The 23,201-nt window shown below is 39.8% G+C and overlaps 1 protein-coding gene across 1 annotated transcript in view; it reads right to left on the bottom strand.

Moving 5' to 3' along the window:
• The window catches only part of LOC121873209, a 209,441-nt gene that overhangs the window by 172,901 nt on the left and 13,339 nt on the right, over positions 1 to 23,201 (bottom strand). The window contains exons 3-5 of the mRNA XM_042376562.1: positions 19,981 to 20,128; positions 14,950 to 15,103; positions 5,086 to 5,227 (exon numbers count right to left, since the gene is read on the bottom strand). Coding sequence (XP_042232496.1) covers positions 5,086 to 5,227; positions 14,950 to 15,103; positions 19,981 to 20,128 — 444 coding nt within the window. The remainder of the gene's footprint in view (positions 1 to 5,085; positions 5,228 to 14,949; positions 15,104 to 19,980; positions 20,129 to 23,201) is intronic.

The raw sequence follows: 23,201 nt of genomic DNA, 5'->3' as shown, positions 1-23,201 counted from the left end.
TCAGTGAATTCCAGGATCAGGATGAGGAGGCTGGCTCTAATCATAGTGTTCAGTCTCTTGAGCAAGGAGAACCTGTTGAGACTGACTTCATCCTGTCCCCATTTTGGCAACCTCTTCCACCTGGGGCAAAAGTGTTGGGTACTATGAGTGGAAATAGGCTGCTCTCGACTGCCATGCAGCTGATGGATAACATTGAGTGTAAGGATGATCCCAACAGGCCTTGGGTAACATTGGTAAGATCTAAGTCTTCTTTGTTTTCTACCACATCTAAATCTGTGGATTCCTTATTCGAGGTATTTTATGAAAATTTTTCTAAACTTCCTGATCTCTCAGCACTTACAAAGAAACAGGAAGGGCAGGCAACTGTGGGTCATCATTCATTGTTTTTAGAAGGTGATACTACACTATCTTGGCCTGATATTTGCCCCAAAATGATCTCTGAATTAGATGAAGTGTGGGCTAATATATTGAAAGACTTTACATTCATTCCCACAGATAGGAATGCTCACAAGTTTAGTTTTTTGAAGTTCCAATTTAATGACAAAAAGAGCTCCTTATATGAACTTTCCCAGTATTTGTCGGCTCCAGAATATGCTGACATAAGTTATGAAAGAAATTTGAAACCAGTTGCTTCTGCACTGTTGCTTGGATCTGTTGGACTGGTGCCCGCATCCACTACAATTGCAACAAGGATGTGTAGACCAGTTACTGCATTCTCAGTTCGAGATATCCTTGGCACTTCACGCTTGGAGTTTCTCAAAAGGAGTTTAAATAGATTGTTGGGTAATTCCAATATAGCTAACCAAGTAACAGCAGGTCATAGACCCCAAACTTCCATGCATTATGAGAAAGCATGGAAACTTTTTCAACAATTTATCAAGTTAACGACTCCAGACACATTGTCGGAAACAGTTGTGTTAGAATTTTTTGAATTTCTGTTCAGAGTAAAAGGTCTTCAAGGATCGACAATTGCATCTTATAAATCAGCATTGGTTGACCCTCTGGCTTGGGGTTTTAAAATTACTTTGAACCCAAGGATTTATCAAATGCTCAGATCGTCCTTTTTCATTCAGAAACCCTCTCGGCCTAAGAGAATCCCACCTTAGTCTCTAGAAAAAGTTACTACAGTATTACCCCGCCTAACGCGGTTTCACTTAACGCGTTTTATCATATACGCGGTGCCTCGCCAGAGCTGAACTTTCACTTAACACGGATTTTTTCCACATATACGCGGTGAGTGTCCGGCTCGAGACGCTATTTTTAGATTTGCCCCACCCGCCACCCTGCCTGACTGCCTGTTTTAGCTCATAAAATTCATACAAATTACCCGGCCAGAATATAATTTACATTGCTGGAATTCTTATAATTTGGTGATCATTTTGAATATAAACATCATATATTTTGCATTAAACATACAATTTTTAGATAAAAATTTTTCTCTAGGTAACTATGTTATCTTTTGTGCAAAATATATGACATTTATATTCAAAATATTCCTGGTCTTACAAGGAATCCAGCAATGTCAATTATATTATCCTAACTTTAGTTTGAGGTATTATTTATTAAAATTTAGTGGTTATCCCACACATCTCCTTGGGACGGTTGGTGGGGGGTGGGGGGGAGGGAGGGACCGACCGACCATCTGTTACCCCGTGAAGAATTTTTTTTTTTTTATTAACTGAAGATATTTGTTTTAGCTCATAAAATTCATACAAATTACCCGGTCAGAATATAATTTACATTGCTGGAATTCTTATAATTTGGTGATCATTTTGAATATAAACATCATATATTTTGCATTAAACATACAATTTTTAGATAAAAATTTTTCTCTAGGTAACTATGTTATCTTTTGTGCAAAATATATGACATTTATATTCAAAATATTCCTGGTCTTACAAGGAATCCAGCAATGTCAATTATATTATCCTAACTTTAATCTGAGGTATTATTTAATACTAAATGTTAAAAACTCTGGAAGGGAGGATTGGTGGGGGGTGGGGGGGAGGGTTGGGACTGACCGCGCGGTTGGAAGAGGGGGGGAGGCAAGGTGGGGTACTTTGATTGACAGATAGTGTCGTGAAGATTATTTTTTTTTTTATTAACTGAAGATATTTGTTTTAGCTCATAAAATTCATACAAATTACCCGGTCAGAATATAATTTACATTGCTGGAATTCTTATAATTTGGTGATCATTTTGAATATAAACATCATATATTTTGCATTAAACATACAATTTTTAGATAAAAATTTTTCTCTAGGTAACTATGTTATCTTTTGTGCAAAATATATGACATTTATATTCAAAATATTCCTGGTCTTACAAGGAATCCAGCAATGTCAATTGTGTTATCCTAACTTTAGTTTGAGGTATTATTTATTAAAATTTAGTGGTTTTCCCCCAAGCAGTGTAGTGTGAGAGGGGGAGGGAGTTGAGTCCATTATTTGAATGGACATTAACTTGGCGACTGTATTTCTCTATTTCTCTTAAGTATTAATTGTGTGCATGTACCATCATAAAATTAAGATGTAATTTTTACTACAACATAGGTATGTGCCTTCAAAAAGTGGAGTTTGGGGGTCGGGCCGGTTTCTATTGGAATTAATCCCATATGTTCTGTTGTTCACTTAACGCGGATTTCACTTAACGCGGGACCCTCTGGGTTCAATTGACCGCGTTAAGTGGGGTACAACTGTACTCTATTATTATTATTATTATTATTATTATTATTACATTTTCGTCCCCCAGGCCCCGATGTGGGTCAGTGACCTATGCCTGGGTAGGCAAATTCCTGTAAAAAAAAAAATAAAATAAAATAATAATACGATCAATCCCTTTGCGATGGCTTTTTGAGGTCCCTAACCCCATCGTATAACAGTCATTGTTTGTACTCAAAATTCAATGCTGTTGTTAGTGAAATGGCATCCAGTGTAAAAACCGTGGATACCCAGAATCTACTGTTGGCAGTAGTCTATTGTAGGCTCATTACAGACAAGTCGGCATGGTCTTGGACTCGTACGTGCCAACTTATGGGATTAGTCCTACTAGCAATAAAAAAGTTGAGGGAAATGATGAAAATGAATCTGACAGTGATTGAATGATAGGACTGACTTAAAACACTCCATTGTTAGAACCTAATGTTAATCAACAAGAACAAAATGTTTAATAAAACAGAAACAAAACTGTAGCAATGTCGGAGAGGATCTTTATATTAAGTAAGTAACTTTCTTCAGTTGTGTGTAACCATGGGAAACTCACTCAGGTAGTGCCTCAGGATGAGCCTACAGTAGACAAGACTAGAGTCCCTATATAATGAGAGTAGCAACATGGAGGGTCCCAGAAAATGAGATCACTGGGTGCCATATTGTTGCCACCAGTACGCAATGAGCACAATGTCAATTACCATCTGACCGTTGCCTTAAGGTGTGGCCACACTAAAGTACATTTTGCCTGATTTTCGTATGAACATATCTCCGCTTTTATAATGAAAGTCTATGAGAAAGGTGCTTTGATTTGTGAATTTTGATTTATGAAAGGTTTTTATGGAAAAGAATTCTGTCTTGAATTGGGATATACTGTGTCTACACAATACTACTCTCTTAAAAGCAAAATTAATGTATTTCAGAGAGTGTGAATATACTGTACAGTGGTCCCTCGGTTAACGAAATTTCGGTTAACGAATTACCTTCCATAAGAATCTTCAATTCGGTTAACGAAAAAAAAATTTATTAACGAAATCCTTACGAAAATCAAATTTTGTTTTGAACATCAGCTAATAAGCTGAGGAGGTACTCAGCCAATTCAGTGATCTCTTCTATGTTTACATTCAAATTAATCACTATCTTATAAGAATTCCAGCAATGCAAATTAAATTCTCCCTGGTCACATGTGACATTTTATTAGAAAAAAAAAAAAAAACTCAATCTAAAGGACATAAATTAACAATTAAATACTTCACACCACAGGTGCCAACTGTCAAACATGTCACTGTCACCCCTCCCTCCCTACCCCCCACCTTCCCGAGAAACGTTTGGGGAAAAGCACCTTCCCCCTGTCACTCAACTCCCTCCCCACGTTTACTGGCAAACTCCTCCCTCCCTCCCCCCCCACCTTCCTGAGAAACGTTTGGGGAAAAGGACTAGGTTTACACATTTTAAATAAATAATATCTCAGACTAAAGTTAGGATAATATAATTTGCATTGCTGAAATCCTTGCAAGACGGAATAATTTGATTATAAATGTCATATATTTTGCACAAGACAAAATTTTTGCTCTCCCTAATAAAATTCTTAAATTCGATCTAAAATTTGTATGTCTAATGCAAATTTTAGCTTGCTTATATTCAAATTTATCACTATCTTATAAGAATTCCAGCTATGTAAATTATATTCTGGCCGGGTAATTTCTATGAATTTTATGTGCTAAAAACAAAAATCTCAAATAAATAAACAAATTATACTTCACCAGACACTGTCACCTCACCCTCTTCCCACGCTCGCTGGCTACCTCCCTCCTTGCGTTCCCAGACAAAAGATTGGTGATTTCTTTATGCTTTAAGGTGTTTATTTTATATAATATCTCAGACTAAAGTTAGGGTAATAAAATTTGCATTGCTGAAATCCTTGCAAGACAGGGAATTTGAATATAAACATCATATATTTTGCACAAGAGATAAAATTAATCACCTGTATCACATTACAGTAGTGATTTAAGAGTTCTAGTGTATATGTACAATATATATAGTGATTTAAGGCGATTTAGGGGAATTTTAGGAGTGTTTCTGACTTTTTGCATTTTTGGCTTTACTTTGTATATACTTTTCTGTGAGCTGGAACCAATTACCCAATATCCCATTGAAACAATGGTTTCGGTTAACAAAATTTTCGGTTAACGAACGACCTTCTGGAAGGAATTGTGTTCGTTAACGACCACTGTATTACAATCTTTTGTGCCAATATAATCATTCACATATTTTACTAGTTAATTTTCAAAACCACAACCTGCACAAAATATCTTACCACATTTATGAAAAACCACTGTTGTAAAAAAAATTTACATTCTACAATATAATAAGAAAATACCTTCATGGAAGTCCCAATGTTGTTCAGGTAGAGGGAGTGCAGCAAGGGGACAAAATTTGCAAGTCGCTTGTAGCGCTTATACAAAGCCATTGACAGCATACACCCAGCCAAATTTTGCTTTGCTTCTTTCTTTTCTTGAGACCTGTGGAAATAGCTTAGTAAATCAAAGAACAGTAAGATAATTAAAATAACACAGTATGTAGTACAAAATTTCATTTTTTTAATTTCACACACTATGGCAATTATAATACATGTAATCCTATTAACAATGTTTCATTAATCTTCAACAATTTACAGACTAAAGTACTGTACCACAAAAACATGATTCTGAATTATGAGTGTCTTTTCTACCTTCTTCTGGCATGACCACTATCCTCCACCACTTCAAAAACCAGATGGATGTATTAATCCTAAAGGAAAATTATAAAAAAAGTGGCAAGAGTTGCACCTTACGTTGTGCACAGTACATAGGGGTAAAAATTAAAAGCATAGTCGGATGGTTACACACATTACACTTATATTCCATATCAGGGTAAAGATGTGTAGAGAAAATTTCGTTGACATTGGTTTATATTTACTGGATGCTCAATGCATAATATGTTTGACATCCCGGCTGCCTCACACCACCCCCCTCCCACTGAAGGCCTTTTTAGATTGCCCCCATGCCGTGACTCCAGTCTGGCTAAGAATTTAAAAGATGACATTGGAGACCTCATCTTTAGCCCAGAGTGATCCATCAGCCATGCCAAAAACTTCGGGAAAGGGATGCGAATGAGAGCAAAAGTTTTTGTGTGTAGATGTCCCGCTTCTTCTCCACTGGGAAGAGAAATGATGCCCGATCTCATTAATCAAGATCAGGAAAAGGTTGATCATCTTGCAGTTGCCATTTCTGGGAAAGGAATCCAGAAACTTTTGGCAGTTCCAAGGCCCCTCATCCTACAGGACTGGCTATGGCTAAAGTTGTATAGGAGAGAGTTAAGAAATTAAGTCTCACAGAACCTATTGAAGGACTGTCTTGACATGATGATGAGCAACATAGGAGTTGGCAATGCAGGGGTTTGCACAATTCCGGAGAAGCATCTAGAGAAAGATGTGCTTTTCTACCTTGTCGACACCATATTTATGAACTCATACTGGCCAAAGCCTGCGAAACACTTCTGAAGGATAATTCAGTCCCCAAACATTGAGCTCTTCGATCAATTCATAAACTTCTGGTCCCACAATGTTAAAGCAGAAATCAGCTGCAGATGATGAGCAATGTTCTATTGCAATTACTCTATTCAGGGTTAATATCATCGAATTCGTCAGACATGCTTCAAGAGCAACTACCCCAAGATGAATATTGTGAATTCCTAGGGCTTGCCATTTTGTTCTTGGGAGGTGTTTCTCTCAGAGTGATTTCTTTTAAGTGTTCAGAAAACATTTACAGGGCAAGCTGGATGTCATGTGCAGTTTATGTCCTGAAAATGTGGTTGTTCAAATACCAGTTTCAGCTCCAGTCAAAGGCATCATTTTCTTGATCAACAGGTGACAATTTCATTGTTACATGTCAGAATTTGTTCAATTTCAACATCTTCATTGTTAGTATACCTTAAAGAATGGTTGCAAAGCCCAATGACAACAGCAGCCCCTGCCAATAACCTAAGTGTCTCAGAGAGGTGCGACAGCTGAGTCCACTGACTGTCTGATGCCCTTAAAAAATTATTCAACTGTCACCGATGGTACCTTAACAAGATGAAGGTTGCTTTAGCTCTTTATTTGACTCTGGTATTTCTGATAACATTCAACAGGAGATGGTCAATAACTTCAAAGAGATGCCTGGCTCTGAAGATTTTCTTCGCAGAATCCAATCCTTTGATCTAACAAGGAAAACACTAGCCATCTTTTGCACTATCTGGACAAAAAGACTTTTTTGCAGTACTCCAAATTTCAACTAATGTGTTACCCAAGTATTCTACCAAAAGTCTGGTCCCTGAGATATGCTAGACTCTGTCAGTTGACTGAAAATATCCAAAGGAGAGCCATCAGACTGGTGCCGGCACTAAGGCACCTTAGTTACCCAGAGAGATTAGAACGCCTGCAGCTACCTAGCTTATACAGTGGTCCCTCGATTATCAAACACAATTGGTTCCACAGAGTTGTTTGTTAACCGAAAATTTTGTTAACTGAATCTATTATTTCAATGGCATATTGGGTAATTGGTTCCAACTCACAGAAAAAGTATATACAAAGTAAAGCCAAAAACACACAAAGTCAGAAACACTCCTAAAATTCCCCTAAATCGCCCTTAAATCACTATACAGTGGTCCATCGGTTAACAAACGGTTCGATTAACGAAATTTTGGTTAAAGAATTACCTCCCATAAGGATCTTCAATTCGGTTAACGAACAAAACTTTGATTAACGAAATCCTTACAACAAACAAAATCCTTTCGACAAACACGTTTTGTTGTGAGCATCAGCTGATCAGCTGATGGGCTAGTCTGTCAATTCAGTAATCTGTTCTATGTTTACATTCGTTTCCAATGGAGTAAATATCAAGAAAAAAGTGGTTTAATATTTTTGCATTTTTTATATTAAAATTATTAGTCATTTTAAAATTTAGTTAACATATTGATATTATATGCAGTACAGGGAACTAGTTTTTTGTGCGCCCATCAGCAGCTTGACTCACCCACCAGGCGTCAGTTTGGCTTTGTTTACAGTGGAGTGAACATCAATTTTGTTGGTGTCTTGAATATTTTTGCATATTTACATTAAAATTGTTGGTCATTCTGAAATTTAGTTAACATGTTGATAATACAGCCCCTCCCCGACTTACGACGGGGTTAGGGACCCAAATCCAGGTCGTAAGTCGAAATGGTCCAAAGTCGAAAATGCTTAAATAATATACAATCTAAAATGTGTGTGTCTTTTTCTTCTCAGCACCACAAAATTCTCACTTTTAAGCTTGCCAGCCATTTTAAAGTGAATTACAAACAAAAATTTTCTCTGAGTACTGACGTTGGGACTCGAAAATATGTAATTTGACAAAATTTTGGTACAACTGAGGCAGGTCGTAAGTGCGGGTGGTAGTAAGTCAAGTAGGTCGTAAGTCGGGGAGGTGGTGTATATAGCGCAGTGCAGTGTTGATTTAAATAAATTAATCTTGAATTACACCTAGTGAATTTAAAATTTTATTGGTGAAATTACTGCATCAAGCATGGGTCCTCTGAAAGGTGATTTCTCCTCCATCCCCACTTCCTTCTATTCCCCCTTCTCCTCCACCCCCACTTCTAATTCCCATCATCATCATCAACCAGGAACCTTCTACATGCACACCTCAAAGTAAGTGTACTTTAGCGCATTTTTTTTTTTACTCTGTATGTACTTTTCTGTGAGCTGGAACCAATTACCCATATCTCATTGAAACAATGGATTCAGTTAACGAAATTTTTGGTTAACAAACTACTCTGTGGAACTAATTGCGTTCGTTAACCGAGGGACCACTGTATATAAACGTACATATACACTAGAACTCTCAAATCACTACTGTAATGTGATACGGGTGATTAATTTTTTATCTATTGTGCAAAATATATGACATTTATATTAAAATTATTCGCTGTCTTGCAAGCATTCCAGCAATACAAATTATATTCTCCTAACTTTAGTCTGTGATATTATATAAGATAAAACTTTAAGTCTAAAACCACCAAACCCCCTGGGGCTGGGAAATGGGGGGGAGAGAGGGAGGGAGGGAGAGGAGGAGGGAGGGAGGGAGGGAGGGAGGAGGAGGGAGGGAGGGAGAGAGAGAGAGAGAGAGAGAGAGAGAGAGAGAGAGAGAGAGAGAGAGAGAGAGAGAGGGGGGAGAGGGGGAGGGGGGGAGATGGGGGAGGGAGAGGGGGAGGGAGGGGAGAGGGGAGGGGAGGGGAGAGGGGGAGGGAGGGGGGAGAGGGGGAGGGGAGGGGGAGGGAGGGGAGAGGGGAGGGAGGGGAGGGGAGGGGAGGGGAGGGAGGGGAGGAGGGGAGGGGAGGGGAGGGGGGAGGGGAGGGAGGGGAGGGGGGGAGAGGGAGGGAGGGGGAGGGGGAGAGGGAGGGAGGGGAGGGGAGAGGGAGGGGAGGGGAGGGGAGGGAGGGGGGAGAGGGAGGAGGGAGGGGGAGAGGGGGAGGGGAGGGGGAGAGGGGGGGAGGGAGGGGAGAGGGGAGGGAGGGAGGGAGGGGAGGGGAGGAGGGAGGGGAGGGGAGGGAGGGAGGGGAGAGGGAGGGGGAGGGAGGGGAGGGGGAGGGGGGGAGAGGGGGAGGGAGGGGGGAGGGGAGGGGAGGGGAGGGGAGGGGGAGGGGGGGGGGGGAGGGAGGGGAGGGGAGGTAGGGAGGGGGGGAGGAGGGAGGGAGGGGGAGGGAGGGGGAGGGAGAGGGGAGGGGAGGGAGGGGAGGGAGGGAGGGGAGGGAGGAGGGAGGGAGGGAGGAGGGAGGGGGAGGAGGGAGGGAGGGGAGGGGAGGAGGAAGGAAGGGGGAGGGAGGGAGGGGAAGGGGAAGGGAGGGAGGAAGTGACAGTGACATGTTTGACAGTTGAGGCAGAAAGTCGAGTGAAGTATTTATTTGTTTATTTATGTCCTTTAGATTGAGTTTTTTTTTTCTAATAAAATGTCACAGATGTGACCGGGGAGAATATAATTTACATTGCTGGAATTCTTATAAGATAGTGATTAATTTGAATATAAACATGCTATAGTTTGCACTAGGCAATTATCTTAGTAATCATTTAATACATTATTTTGAGTACATATACAGTACAGCTTTGCCCTTAGGACAGTGTGTGCATGTAAATGAGTAAAAATTACTTAATAAAGTTACATATATCGAGCCAAAAATATTAGTTGAAAAACTTTATGTAGACAGAGCTTGGATGGCTAAATTTTAGAATGACCAATAATTTTAATATAAAAATGAAAAAATATTCAAGAGCACAACTTTCTTGATACATGTATTTACTCCACTGGAAACGAACGTAAACATAGAACAGATTACTGTATTGGTGAACTAGCCGATCAGCTGATGCGCACAACAAAGCGTGTTTCTCCTATGGCTGTCATTAATCGAAGTTTTGTTCGTTAATGGAACTGAAAATCCTTATGGGAGCTAATTAGTTAACCGAAATTTCGTTAATTGAACCGTTCGTTAATCGAGGGACCATTGTACTACAAACAGGCAAGGGATGACCTAATTGAAGTTTATAAACATCTCAGAGGGCACTACTCAGACGAGTGTCCATACCTGGAGCTGGCGGATGCTCACCCCACAAGGGTTCACAGTTCAAGGTTGAAGAAGCCACAATTCCAGAAAACTGTGGACAAACTTTTTCGGAGTGAGAATTGTGAACCCTTGGAACAATCTGCCAGAGAGTGTTGTGACAGCACCAAGCATGAGCTCTTTCAAGAGCAGACTTAACCAACACTGGCACAGGTTCAGATACATTCAGAAGCCAGTGTATGCCCCGTACTTGCCAAAAGTGCGTAACAAGAGACATGACCGACTGCCCATGCGGCTAATGAGCCGATCAGTGGCAAAGAGGATAAAAATACAAATTAAAAGTAAAGGTTGTTAATGACCTTGCTACATGTGTAGCTTTCATTCAGAAATTCAATGGTAGACTGACAAAGGATGAGGAACAGAAGTAGTATCTACTCCAAGTTGTAGAACAGCATTGCAAACATTTCCCATCCCTACCAAAGGCAACTTCAAATCCAGTGAAATACTGTATGAGAGGGAGCGAGGAAAGTTACAACAGCAGACGACGGGTTAAATAGCAAACGCAGTCACTCACTCCCTTTACTGCTCCCATTGCCAGGCGTACATTGCCAGGCATAGGCGCACGTATGGGAAAAATACATATATTACTGTCTAATTTGAAAATGGTGACGGCTCAGTGATAAACAAATTATGTAAACCATGCATTTTCCTATAATAACCTAACAAGAAACATTGTATCATTACTGGAGTGAATTAATTAATATTCCCACAAACAACAATTGACAACTCTGTTATAAAAAATAGATTAACATTGACCATTTCATGCTGGCTGTTTGTGTAGAACCCGTTCCTCTCTCCCCTGCCACTAATGAATATCATGATAAAATGATGAATATGCTGATTGATGATAATGATGATGTTGATAATGGAGATAAAGGCAGGGGAGTCACATGTGCTCCTCATCTGCTTCAGAAGAGGAGGCAGAGGGGAGCGGAGGGAGGTCAGACCTGGGGGCAGCAGGGTCAGGATCGTCCATGTCGGAATCAGTCAGGAAGAGGAGCGCGAACAGGAGGAGCACGAACACAAGGCTGAGGCCCTCTTGCAGATGTAGAAGGTGTAGGGCTTGGAGTGGATGAAGGCAAAAAGAACATGGAGATTCGAGGCTGGGCAAACTAGCACTTGAGTTCCTTTGATACTTCCTTATAAGGAACCAGGAGCTTCTCCATCCCTCGCTTGAAGTTGACTGATCTCTTGAAAGAGGGATCGATGTCGAAAAAATTATCCATGAATGCCCTACTAGACAGCAAGTCCCTGTTGAGGTTCATGACACTTAAGGTGGGTACCCCTTCCACTTCACCTTCTTCCTCCTCATCCTCACGACGCTGCTCCTCAACAAGCTCGGACAGCTCTTCCTTAGTCAGCTCTTCCCCAGCATGACCCAGGAGCTCCTCTTGCACCTCTTCGTCCTGTAGGTGATCGGACCCCTCATTTACGACTTGACGGGCAAGCTGGATGATGTGCTGCACATCCTGGTTGACTGTGGGGAAGCCAACAAAATCGTTCACCACCTATGGCCACAAGGCACCTCCAGCAAGAGTTTACACAGAGGGCTGTCAGGTCATCATGGCACTGCTTAATGAAGGAGATGCAGTCTGTGATGGAGAACTTTTTCCACATTTCCCGCACTGACTTGGCACCATCCTGTGTGTCATCGTCCAAGGCCTGCCGTATCCTATTGAAGACAGGGATGACTCCCTGGTTGAGTGGTTGGAACAATGATGCTGTGTTCTTGGGCAGAAAGATCACCTCGACATTTTTGTTGGCAACCTTCAGGGCCTCGGGGTAGCCAGGGCAGTTATCGATCACAAGAAGGACCTTAAACTCCAGGCCTAACCTAACCTAACCTCTCTCACAAAACAATTGTGAAACCAGTCAGTGAACAACACTGCCAGGCTTTCTTGTTGTGGCGGTAGAAGACTGGGAGGAGGGGCAAGTCTTTGTTCTTGAGCGCACGCAGATGCTTGGCATGGTACAGCAGCATGGGCTTGATCATGTGTCTTGCAGCATTGCCACATAGCAGGAGAGAGACACGATCTTTAGCCACCTTGAAGCCCGGTGCACTCCTTTCCTCCTTGGAAAGAATGTCCTGGCTGGCATCTTCCACCACAAGCCAGTTTTGACAGCATTGAAAACCTGCTCCGGCTTGTATCCCTTCTCCCGGATAATCTCAGTAAAGATCGCAGGATACTCCCTTGCTGCTATATCGTCAGCCAAGGCTGACTCACCAGTGACCCTCAAGTTGTGCAGGTTGCAGCGCCTCTTGAAGTTCTCAAACCACCCCTTACTGGTATTAAAACCTTTTTTTGTGTTATCACCAGAATCATCAGCACTATGGTACAAGGGTACCTAGTGACAGCACTTGGATCCCACTTCCTCTATTAAGGAATAAACAATTGAAATTGAAAATGAAAAAAAAAACATTCAAATAATGGGACGTAGCGAACATAAGTGGCCCTAGAGCGGGCGCAGTCATGTTTGCATCATGTATGCATTGCGTATTCTTATAGATTGTGCTGCCAGGCATATAATGTTATTTTATTAGCCTTCCTAACCTCTGTGTTTCATTAGTTGTGTACATTATCTAGTGAATTTAGTCAGTATTGTACAGTACAAGTACACTGCAATACAGTGGTCCCTCGGTTAACAATGGACCTAAGTGCAAACCTGTACTGTACATGTACTAAATCAGTGTTTTTCAAACTTTTTTTACTGCGACCCACAGCCAGAACAACAATTTGAATTGCGACCCATTAAACCTAAGTGTAATGATATGAAATGAGTAAATCAAAGACAAACACTGTTAGGTTAAGTTATGTTAGCTTAGGTTAAATTACGGGGGAAAAAACTACGATTACGAGTTTTTCTGCGCAAAACGGATGACATGAGATGTAAAGAAAGAATCAGGAAATGCTCTCCTTGCAGTCGCTTCCTAGACTGTGGAGTGTACATTACAATAACCAAGCCTAAATTATGGTGCATTTATTTTTATTTTCTTATTTATTTTCGCGACCCATTTTATTTTTTTTTCTTATTTATTTCCGCGACCCATTTTTATTTTGCGACCCAATTTATTTATTTCGCGACCCACTGAAGGGTCGGGACCCATAGTTTGAAAACCCCTGTACTAAATGATTACGGTACTAAAATTGTTATGTCTATTGCAAATACAGCTTGTTTATATTAAAATTAATCACTATCTTACAAGAATCCCTCCAATGTAAGTTATATTCACCCAGGTCGTTTGGGTGGCAAATTATGAGAAAAGCTTAGTCACTCTTAAGAAATGATAAATAAACACGCAGGCAGGCCTTCACCGCCAACTGTCAAATCATATAGCCTCACCTCCCGCTCCCCCCCCCCCCCCCCCCTCCCCCATCAGCCCAAGCCAGGATTTTAGGCCTTAAATTTTTCATATAATATCTCAGACTATAGAATATAATTTGCATTGCTGAAATCCTTGCAACACAGAGATTAATTTGAATATAAATGTCATATATTTTGCTCAAGAGATAAAAATTGTAGTACATTAGTGTACAGTACTGTAGTACATTTTATAATATAAAGTTTTTCAACTGTATTTTTGGGTAGATTTACATAAATCTCTTCATTTATTTTCATCCATTTACATGCACACACCATACTAAAAGAAACGTAAAAGAAATAAATGACCTTAGTGCAAAGCTGGCCAACACACAGGCAATTAAAACTTCTAATAATTACTTAAATATGTAATATTAGGAGGGCACGTCGCTACCTGGCATTTAATACCTCCCAATTTTTTGTCCAGATCTTCCGAAATCCGGATTTCCCGGGTCCAGATCTTCGAGGGTTTACTGTATTTAGAAAACGTTCCAGTATATGAATGACCAGACAGTAACATCGGTGATCACGGACATGAACATTAATGACCAGTTACAGGTTAAAGGACATTTTTGGGATACCCCATTAAATTTAATTACATACAGTACATACTGAAAGGGTTGAATTTTTGGGGTCCATATTACATGTCTAAATGCATACATATGTAATACCGTAGATCCTTGTCATTCGCTGGTTTGCGATTTGCGATTTCGGCGATTCGCTGTAAGCAGATGGTGGCTATGGTGGCTAGCTTGTGAGCCTTTCCCCACAGCGCAACGAGTCACCCTAAGCGCCCAGAGCGTCTCCTCTCCCTCTGTTCGAGCTCAACCATTGCCTGTGACGCAGCATCTTGTGTTGTACTCTCAAAACTTCAGTGTTTCTGTGTGAAAATGGCCCCTAAAAGACTGCCTACTGTCAGTGCTAGTGGAGTGAAATGTAAAAGGCAAAAGTCAGTGATGACCCTGACAAAGAAAGTTGAATTATTAGACAAGTTAAAGGAGGGGATGAGTGCTGCTGCAGCTGGTCGGTTGTTTGGTATAAGTATACAGAAGTGCACTAAGGTAGTATAAGTTGTTATTCGAGGTTTTGCCTATTCCCGCCATTCCTTGGAACCTAACCGCCGCTAATAACAAGAGTTTACTGTACAATGTTATGTACAATACATCTAAACCCAACATTCTAATGCCAGGATTTCATTTAATACTGTACTTACATTTTTTGCACTTCAACTCCTAGCAATGCAAACAGAATGCAAAAGGTTGCAGGAGCAACCTCAGAGACAATGTTAATGGTTGGTCCCCAGGAGATGTCTCTCAGGCTGGATTTATCTAATTTTTTGGTAAATAGTGTCCCATGCTTCAACAGATCTGAAAAAGAACCATTAAAATAGAAGTTTAATTATTCATTAGACTAATATAACATTTCAAAAGCAGACTCCTGACAAAGTGATTTAAAAAGAGAATTTCTTTATTAGCTAAATGCAATGTACAGTGACCCCTCGTTTAACGAACACCTCGGTTAACGTAATTTCGATTAACGAACTGCCTTCCATAAGGATCTTCAATTCGGTTAACGAAAAAAATTTCGCTTAATCGAACTTCTTACGAACCGACCTCAACATGTTTTCGCTTTCAGTCCGCATTCTATCAGTTTTTGTAAAAGTTGTTTAAGGCATCACAGCCCAGCTGTTTTTTATCTTGCACTCTCTTTAAATGCAAATTTTTCATTTATAATTCATAATCATTTCTTCACCTCTATCTCCTCCACCCCCATTTTCATCATCATCATCATGGCCTTCTACATACACACCTCAAAGTAAGTGAACTTTTCTACCATTTTTGTTGAATTTAGGAAATTTTCGGTTGGGAAACAATGGTTTCGGTTAACGAACGTTTTTGAACGGATTGAGTTCGTTAACCGAGGGCCACTGAGGTTTTATACACATTATTAAATGTTTGACTCAAAAGAAAATTTGTAGTTTGTTTAAACAATGTAACATTTAAAGGTCTACAGCCATATGTGAGCAGCTCTAAAATTTTTCTCTTCTTTTATGTACCGATATACAGTACAGTACAGTGGTCCCTCGGTTAACGAGCACAATCCGTTCCAGCAGGTTGCTCGTTAACCGAAACCATTGTTTCAATGGGTTTTTGGGTAATTGGTTCCAGCTCACCGAAAATTGCCTAAATTCAACAAAAAAGGTGGAAAAGCACACTTACTTTGAGGTGTGTATGTAGAAGGCTCCTGGATGATGATGATGATGGGAATTAGAATGGGGGTGGAGGAGAAGGAAGAAGAGAAGGCATTGGGGTGGAAGAGAAGTCACCCCATGGCACCATTTCACCCATAAAATTTTAGTTCTCTTGGTGTATTTCAAGATTATTTTCTTTAAATCAACACTGCACTGCATTATATATTGTCAATATGTAAAATATATTTCAAAATGACCAATAATTTGCTTGGAAACACAGAAAAAAAGCATTTAGTTGAAGAGAGTCTCAAGCAAGATGTTACCTCCACTGAAAACAGAGAGAGACTAACGCCTGTCTGGTGTGTTAACAGGCTGGATGGCACGCCAGAAACTAGTTTCTTTACCTTCAATTATGTTCAATAATTGTTAAAATTACTAAAAAAGTTAATATTAAACTTTTAAAATTATTGAATAGTATAAACTACTTGATATTTACTAAAATAGTAAGGAATTTAAGCCCTAAAACCGATTACTGTATTGGCGGACTAATACTATAGCTGGTGGACCGCCAAATGCAAGCGAAAACATGTTGAAGTTGGCTCGTAAAAAACTCGTTAATCGAGGGATTGCTCGTTAACCAAAGTTAAGAATCTTATGGAAGGTAAATCGTTAACCGAAGTCTCGTTAACCGAGGCGCTCGTTAACCGAGGGACCACTGTAATTCCAATTGAGAGCCATATCAAAATACAGAATATCCTTTTGCATAGAGGAGTATAGAGCTGCAGTATTCAATGGTCAATATCTGGTTGTTTCCATGTACAGTAGTGCTGTATTCCAATGTGCTTAATAAGGAAGTCAATTGAGGGAAAACAAGAGTTGAGCGGATTGCACTACAGGTTGCATGGGGAGCAAGGGAGGTTGTGGACGTGCTTCTAACAGCTTTCACTACTAGCCACAAGGGGGTCTCTATGGTGGTGCTGCAGAGTTCCACACATCTTTGCCCCCACTGATACCCACTTTGCCAGCCCGCAAAAACCTCTGTTGTTTATGTATCCCTACCACCTTCTCCTACTCTCTCACCATGTCTCATAAATGCCCTACTCCTGCTTGAGGCTCTCTAGTCTCCATTGGCATACCTGCCAAGGTGAGGAAGGTGCTGACTATGGTGGAGAAAGTAGAGTTACAGTACTTGACAAACTGAAGAGTGGTATGAGCTATGCTGCCTGTGGTTGCCATTAAAGCATGACCGAGTAAATGCGAGGAATAAATAAAAATACAGTACCATTAAATAAGTTACCACAAAATATACTGTATTGCCAAACCAATAAATAAAAGCCAAATGAAAGTTTTAACACAATTGCCATTTGCATACACTCCCTGCTTTGCCAAAGCAACGCAGACCAGCAGGGAAGTTACCTCTGCCGACTCCCTAGCAACGCCCCCACCCTCCCACACTCTGCGCCCTCCTCCCACCACCCTCCTGAGCCAGCTAACTTGTGTTCAAATAAATGTATATTCCCTTTATGTGTGCGCCCTAATGACAATTATTTCTTTGGCTATTTTTCATAATAGTATGTAGGAACCGACTAAAAAAAAGAAGCAAGCTACATATATCCACAACAAAAACACGAGTTGAAAAACACCCATAACACCTTCCAGCTTGGCCCAGTACCCTGGTGGTTACAGTGACGAGTCAAACTTGGCTTCGATGCCGCCAGCAATGTTAACAGACTCAGATGTGAAAAGAAAGTTACTGTATCTGTATATATCTTCATTTGTATCAGGTATTTGTAGATTTAAAAACAAGTTTTGCATGTATGACATTAATAGATACACTGCAGCAATGCTTATAAGAGTTCAGAAATGGTTACTGCTTAGCTACCTCTGAAGAGTTGGGTGTCTGCCGTATGGATGTTAATCATCTCGGTTATCATCATCATTAATCCAGCTTTTATATTTACAATAATAATTTTTTTAATAAATTAAATATAATAATAATGTGTTTAAGTAAGCAATAACAAATTTTTAATTCTGGAGTTGGGTTAGGTAGAATTTGGCAATTTTGGCTTCTTGTAGCTTCCCGTAAGTAAACATCATGGTTTTCACGGTTTAGGGTCTTCGCAGGGTTTTCATTAACCTAACCCCCACATTTTTTAAAGGATATGTGTACCAAGGAGAGATGTTAGCTTAGCTTTATCATCAGCCAAATTTATTGATTTTTTTTTAAATTAATAAGAGATTCTTGTCTGATTTGATGGGATGTAAGCATTATAATTTATGTCAAATTTTAAAGTTCAAACCCACTCTTTTTTTTTTTTACACTGATAAATGATGTAAAGAAAAGAGGGTTTTATTTCAGATAATAGTCACACTAGGCAGTCTTCATTATCATACCCTTTTTCAACTCTTAACTCCTCCCATTTCCAGTCTTAAGACTCTTAACTTGAGCAAAATTTCTACACCAACTCATGTAAGAAGCATTAAAAAACTTGGTGATCTACCAAAATATTCAACATTTATAATTGCAAATATAGTATTGTATACTGTACAGTACTGCAAACAAACAAATTTCACTATTATTGTTCAGTAACATTACAGTATTGTACATCTTTTCTAGCATCATCAAACTTACCCAAATACAGTAGATCCTTGATATATCATTGATGGCAGCAGTCAAGATATCCCTCCCCTCCCTTCCCCCTCACTACAGCAAACCTAAGCCAACAGTCCTGAAAATGCAGCAGAGTCCAGGTGGTGGGAACAGCTCTGGTGACCCAGTCGCCATCAGGCATGTTGAAGCAAAGTTTTAAGACTGGATGAGACAGTGAATGACCTTCCTAATGCCAACCCACATGGTGGGAACATTTGGCAAGTAAGGGTTGCAACTCCGTAAGGTAATCCAAGACTCCCTGCCTACTTGGGTAGTATGAAATGCTAAGCCAACATCTATAATAATTGTATTACCCTGGTAATACACCCACTCCCTTTATATAACTGGAGAGAAGTTCTCTCAAAAAAAAAATATTGCATCATGCTAATTTCCAGGTACAGTGGTCCCTCGGTTACCGAACGGTTCGGTTAAGTGAATTACCTTCCATAAGAATCTTCAATTCGGTTAACGAACAAAAATTTGATTAACGAAATCCTTACGAACATCACGTTTTGTTGTGAGCATCAGCTGATCAGCTGATGGGCTAGTCTGCCAATTCAGTAATCTGTTCTATGTTTACATTCGTTTCCAGTGGAGTAAATATTAATAAAGTTGTGCTCTTTAATATTTTTGCATGTTTTACATTAAAATTATTAGTCATTTTAACATTTATTTAACATATTGATAATATATGCAGTACAGGGAACTAGTCAGTTTTGCACCCATCAGATGCATGGGTCGACCACCAAGCGTCAGTCTGGCTTTGTTTACAATCGAGAGAGCAACTATTTTGTTGGTGTCTTGAATATTTTTGCATTTTTCATTGAAATTATTGGTCATTCTGAACTTTAGTTAACATATTGATAATATATAGAGCAGTGCAATGTTGATTTAAAGAAAATAATCTTGAATTACACCGAGTGAACTTAAAATTTTATTGGTGAAATGACTGCATCAAGCATGGGTCCCCTGAAAGGTGATTTCTCCTCCATCCCCACTTCTTTCTCTTCTCCCTTCTCCTCCACCTCCACTTCTAATTCCCATGATCATCATCAACCAGAACCTTCTACATACACACCTCAAAGTAAGTGTACTTTACTGCATTTTTTTTTACTTCGTATGTACTTTTCTGTGAGCTGGAACCAATTAACCAATATCCCATTGAAACAACGGATTCGGTTAACGAAGGAACCTCTGGAACGAATTGTGTTCGTTAACCGAGGGACCACTGTACAGGGATACTTTGTTTACATGTGTTACCTCGGGTGTGATACTATTTCTTCCTTATTCAGTGTTCCAGTGCTCTGATCTGTTAATAAATTCCATTTAATCTAATTTCTAGATAATCTATAACAACAATAATTTCTACTGATGTTACAGGTGACAAAAAAAATCATGCATACCTTTTGTTTCTCTCTTAATCACTGTGGAAAGGAATGACAAACAGCTCACTCGAAACCTTTTGCTTTGTCCCCACAATTTTGTCAATAAAGCTCGATAACGACCTTCTTCTAAGAATTTCACAGCATCATATCTGACACTTCCGGGTCTCTGTGAAAGGACGATTGTTTTCAACCAGATTAAATGCAAATAAGATATTATTTTTTCATTTTGTTTTGAAGAACCAACATTTAAACTATACATACATGTATTGAAAAAAAAGGGGGGAAGCCCCCTTGCAGTTTATGAAGGGTATGGCGAAACAATCCTCTAAAGACCCAATTAGGGTATGCTGTAAACATTTAAGGATGTTTTGTATACATACATGAGGTATTATGTAAAAATATGGCAAATCAAGTTAGTTTGTGGTACAGTAATTAATATTATAAGATAAAAATTTCACAAATTTATACCTGTATAGAAAAAACTAAAAAGTTTAAGAGCCTTCCATCAAAGTTTCACTATTGTACAGCCAATCAAATAAGTATCGAAACCCCAGGGTCCGATGGAACAGAAAATGAGTAATAACCTCAGACATGTTCAGCCGTTCACATAGGCTATCGACTGGGTTGGGTTGGTCTTTACCCTATGTTTCATATTCTTTCGGATGCTTGAGCTCTTGATTTTTTTGGGATTGGCTGTACTTGGATAAAATACAGGTTAAGGCAAAATACTTAAATTCTCCAGGACATATCATTCAAGATAATAAATAACTTACCATATACTGTAATCTAAAGCATATTTTTGCTGCAATATTGAGTACAGGGATGTGTTATTTAGCGATCAGGATGCATTCTTGAAAAAAAGATCGCCAAGTGATTTGATCGCTGAGCAAACAGAAGCGAGAAATAATAACTTAAACAAGGGCTAACGAGGAATAATATCAGAGGAGATGGCACGTAATCATGTAGCCGAGTTGCTGACTGATCGACTCGCCACCCAGTGGTGCACCGAGCAGGTGAGGCTGAGCTGTGGGCTAAGTTATTGTTCAACTCGTAATTTTGGCTAGATATACATAGTTTTCTTTATTTTCTTGAATTCTGTTACATGCACACACATTCATTCATACAGAATGTGCAAAAAAATAAATAAAAAATTCTCATAAGGTCAAAACAAAAAGGGAATAAGCGGTTCTTAAGTGGTCCGCAGTTAGCCAACAAGAGCAGAGGAGGAGAGCGTAGCATCACCTTTATACACAATATCACAATAGTATTTACACTATAATATCTCTGTCAGCCGGAATCCCTCAAACTCGGAAATCTCCGATGGACAGAATTGGAATTTGCTCGGAAAATCATTCCCAAAGCCAGAATTTTCCTAAAATTTATGGCTTTAGGAACAAACTTTCCAAGGTTGAAAATCGTGAGAATTTCCTGAAAATGTCTTGAATAAAGATGAAAGTTAAAGTTTTTTTTTCTTCTTTTTGGGTGGGGGGGGGGTGGGGGGGACCGACCTGACTCAATGTTAGGTGGAATGCCTCCACCTTACATCCGAGTCAGGGGGATTAGTGGTCTCATATTACTGACCTGCTGATGGAATGTCAAGTCACCCTTTCTTGGGTGGGGGATTAGTGGGTCTCATGACCTGAAGTTGTCTTGAATAAACACAAAACCTAAAGTATTTTTAGGGAGATTGTGATAAGTATAAGTATAAATGAGCAAAGTTGTATCCCTTCAACATTACATTACATAACATTTTAAAATATGGAGTGAGAAAGCAGAAAGGTGTGGGTGATTAGAGATATCGAGTGGAAAGAAGTGGTAACATGCATCAGTGTTGCCAAGTGAAAAGCTCCTCAACAGCTGATCTTTTAATTTGCCTCCATGCAGTCACACAACAAGACCCTCACTGGATGCTTGTTGTCTTAATTCCTGTGTGTGTGTGTGTGTGTGTGTTGAGCTTGCCAAGCACATTGTAGGATTTGAAGAAGTTCATGAAGAGTTTGTTCAGGAGTCAGGTGGCGAGGTGACATGCCAAGACACTTACACAGCACACACATTAACAGCACTAATAAACCATTGCCATGTTACATTTTACATTATAATTTCTATTTTAAAATTGATACATGACGGCTCGACAGGGCTACTTTTGCACTTAGACAACTGATCAATGAATAAACCAGGGCATATGGAGACTCATTATACATTAGTGATGTCACAAAGCTTTGAAACTGCAACCACAGGCCCCGTTGTGGGTCGTTTGACCTGTGACTGGGTGGGCTAACTCCCGTAAAAAAAAAAAAAAAAAAAAATCACAACCTGTACTCAAATGTAATCTGTTAATTACTAAACTTATTATGTCTGGTGCAAAATAAGGGATGTTTATACTCAAATGAATTACTAACTTACAAGAATTTCAACAATGCAAGTTATATTCTCCTAAGTCAAGTCACTGGCATTTTATAAGCAAAAAAATAAAACCCCTCTACCTTTCAAAAATCCTTGAGTACGTATTCATTAATCTTCCCTCCTGGCTGTCAACAACCCACCTCCCCACCTTCTCCCAGACAGATGGAGAAGGGTCTATAGCGGGTAAAAGGGACTGAGACACCCCCCCCCCCAAATGGCTAATCCGTGTGTGTGTGTAATAGTAATAATAATTAACAGTTTATTGAAAGAGCACGGCAGCCAGAAGGCTGAAAGTATACAGTTACATAATTGGGAAATGGGTCTCTTGACTTACAAATAATACAAGTAACATAAGTGATACAAATATGATATACTGTATAATAATTAGGTGGGGAGAAACTCGAACTACAGGGCATTTCTACATAGTGACAGTGCAAAATGTATGATTGACTGAGAGTGAATACACTGGTTGATTATAAGTTATTGATAAATTTTTACAATGGTTGGGACTGGACTGTTCTTATAGCTATCAGTTCGTGCTCGTATGGGCTGGATGCGGTTGTGGTGTCGAACAGCAATTCTCAGACGAGGGATCTCCGGTGGTAGTAGGAGCCGGTGTCGAGGATGGTGCAGAAGCTTCTCACCAAATTTGCAGATGAGGTCGTGGTGATAGTCAGAAAGTGCCGAGAGGGTCAGTGTGTTGAGCGCTTCTTGATATGTGGAGTAGGAAGGGGAGAGAATAATCTTGCATGCCCTCTTTTGCACTTGTGTGTGTGTGTGTGTGTGTGTGTGTGTGTGTGTGTGTGTGTGTGTAGTGGTTGTGTGTGTATGTGTGT

This window comes from Homarus americanus, unplaced genomic scaffold (assembly GCF_018991925.1).
Source record: "Homarus americanus isolate GMGI-L3 unplaced genomic scaffold, GMGI_Hamer_2.0 scaffold32929, whole genome shotgun sequence".
NCBI classification, from domain to species: domain Eukaryota; kingdom Metazoa; phylum Arthropoda; class Malacostraca; order Decapoda; family Nephropidae; genus Homarus; species Homarus americanus.
This window is presented reverse-complemented; position numbering and strand designations above follow the sequence as displayed.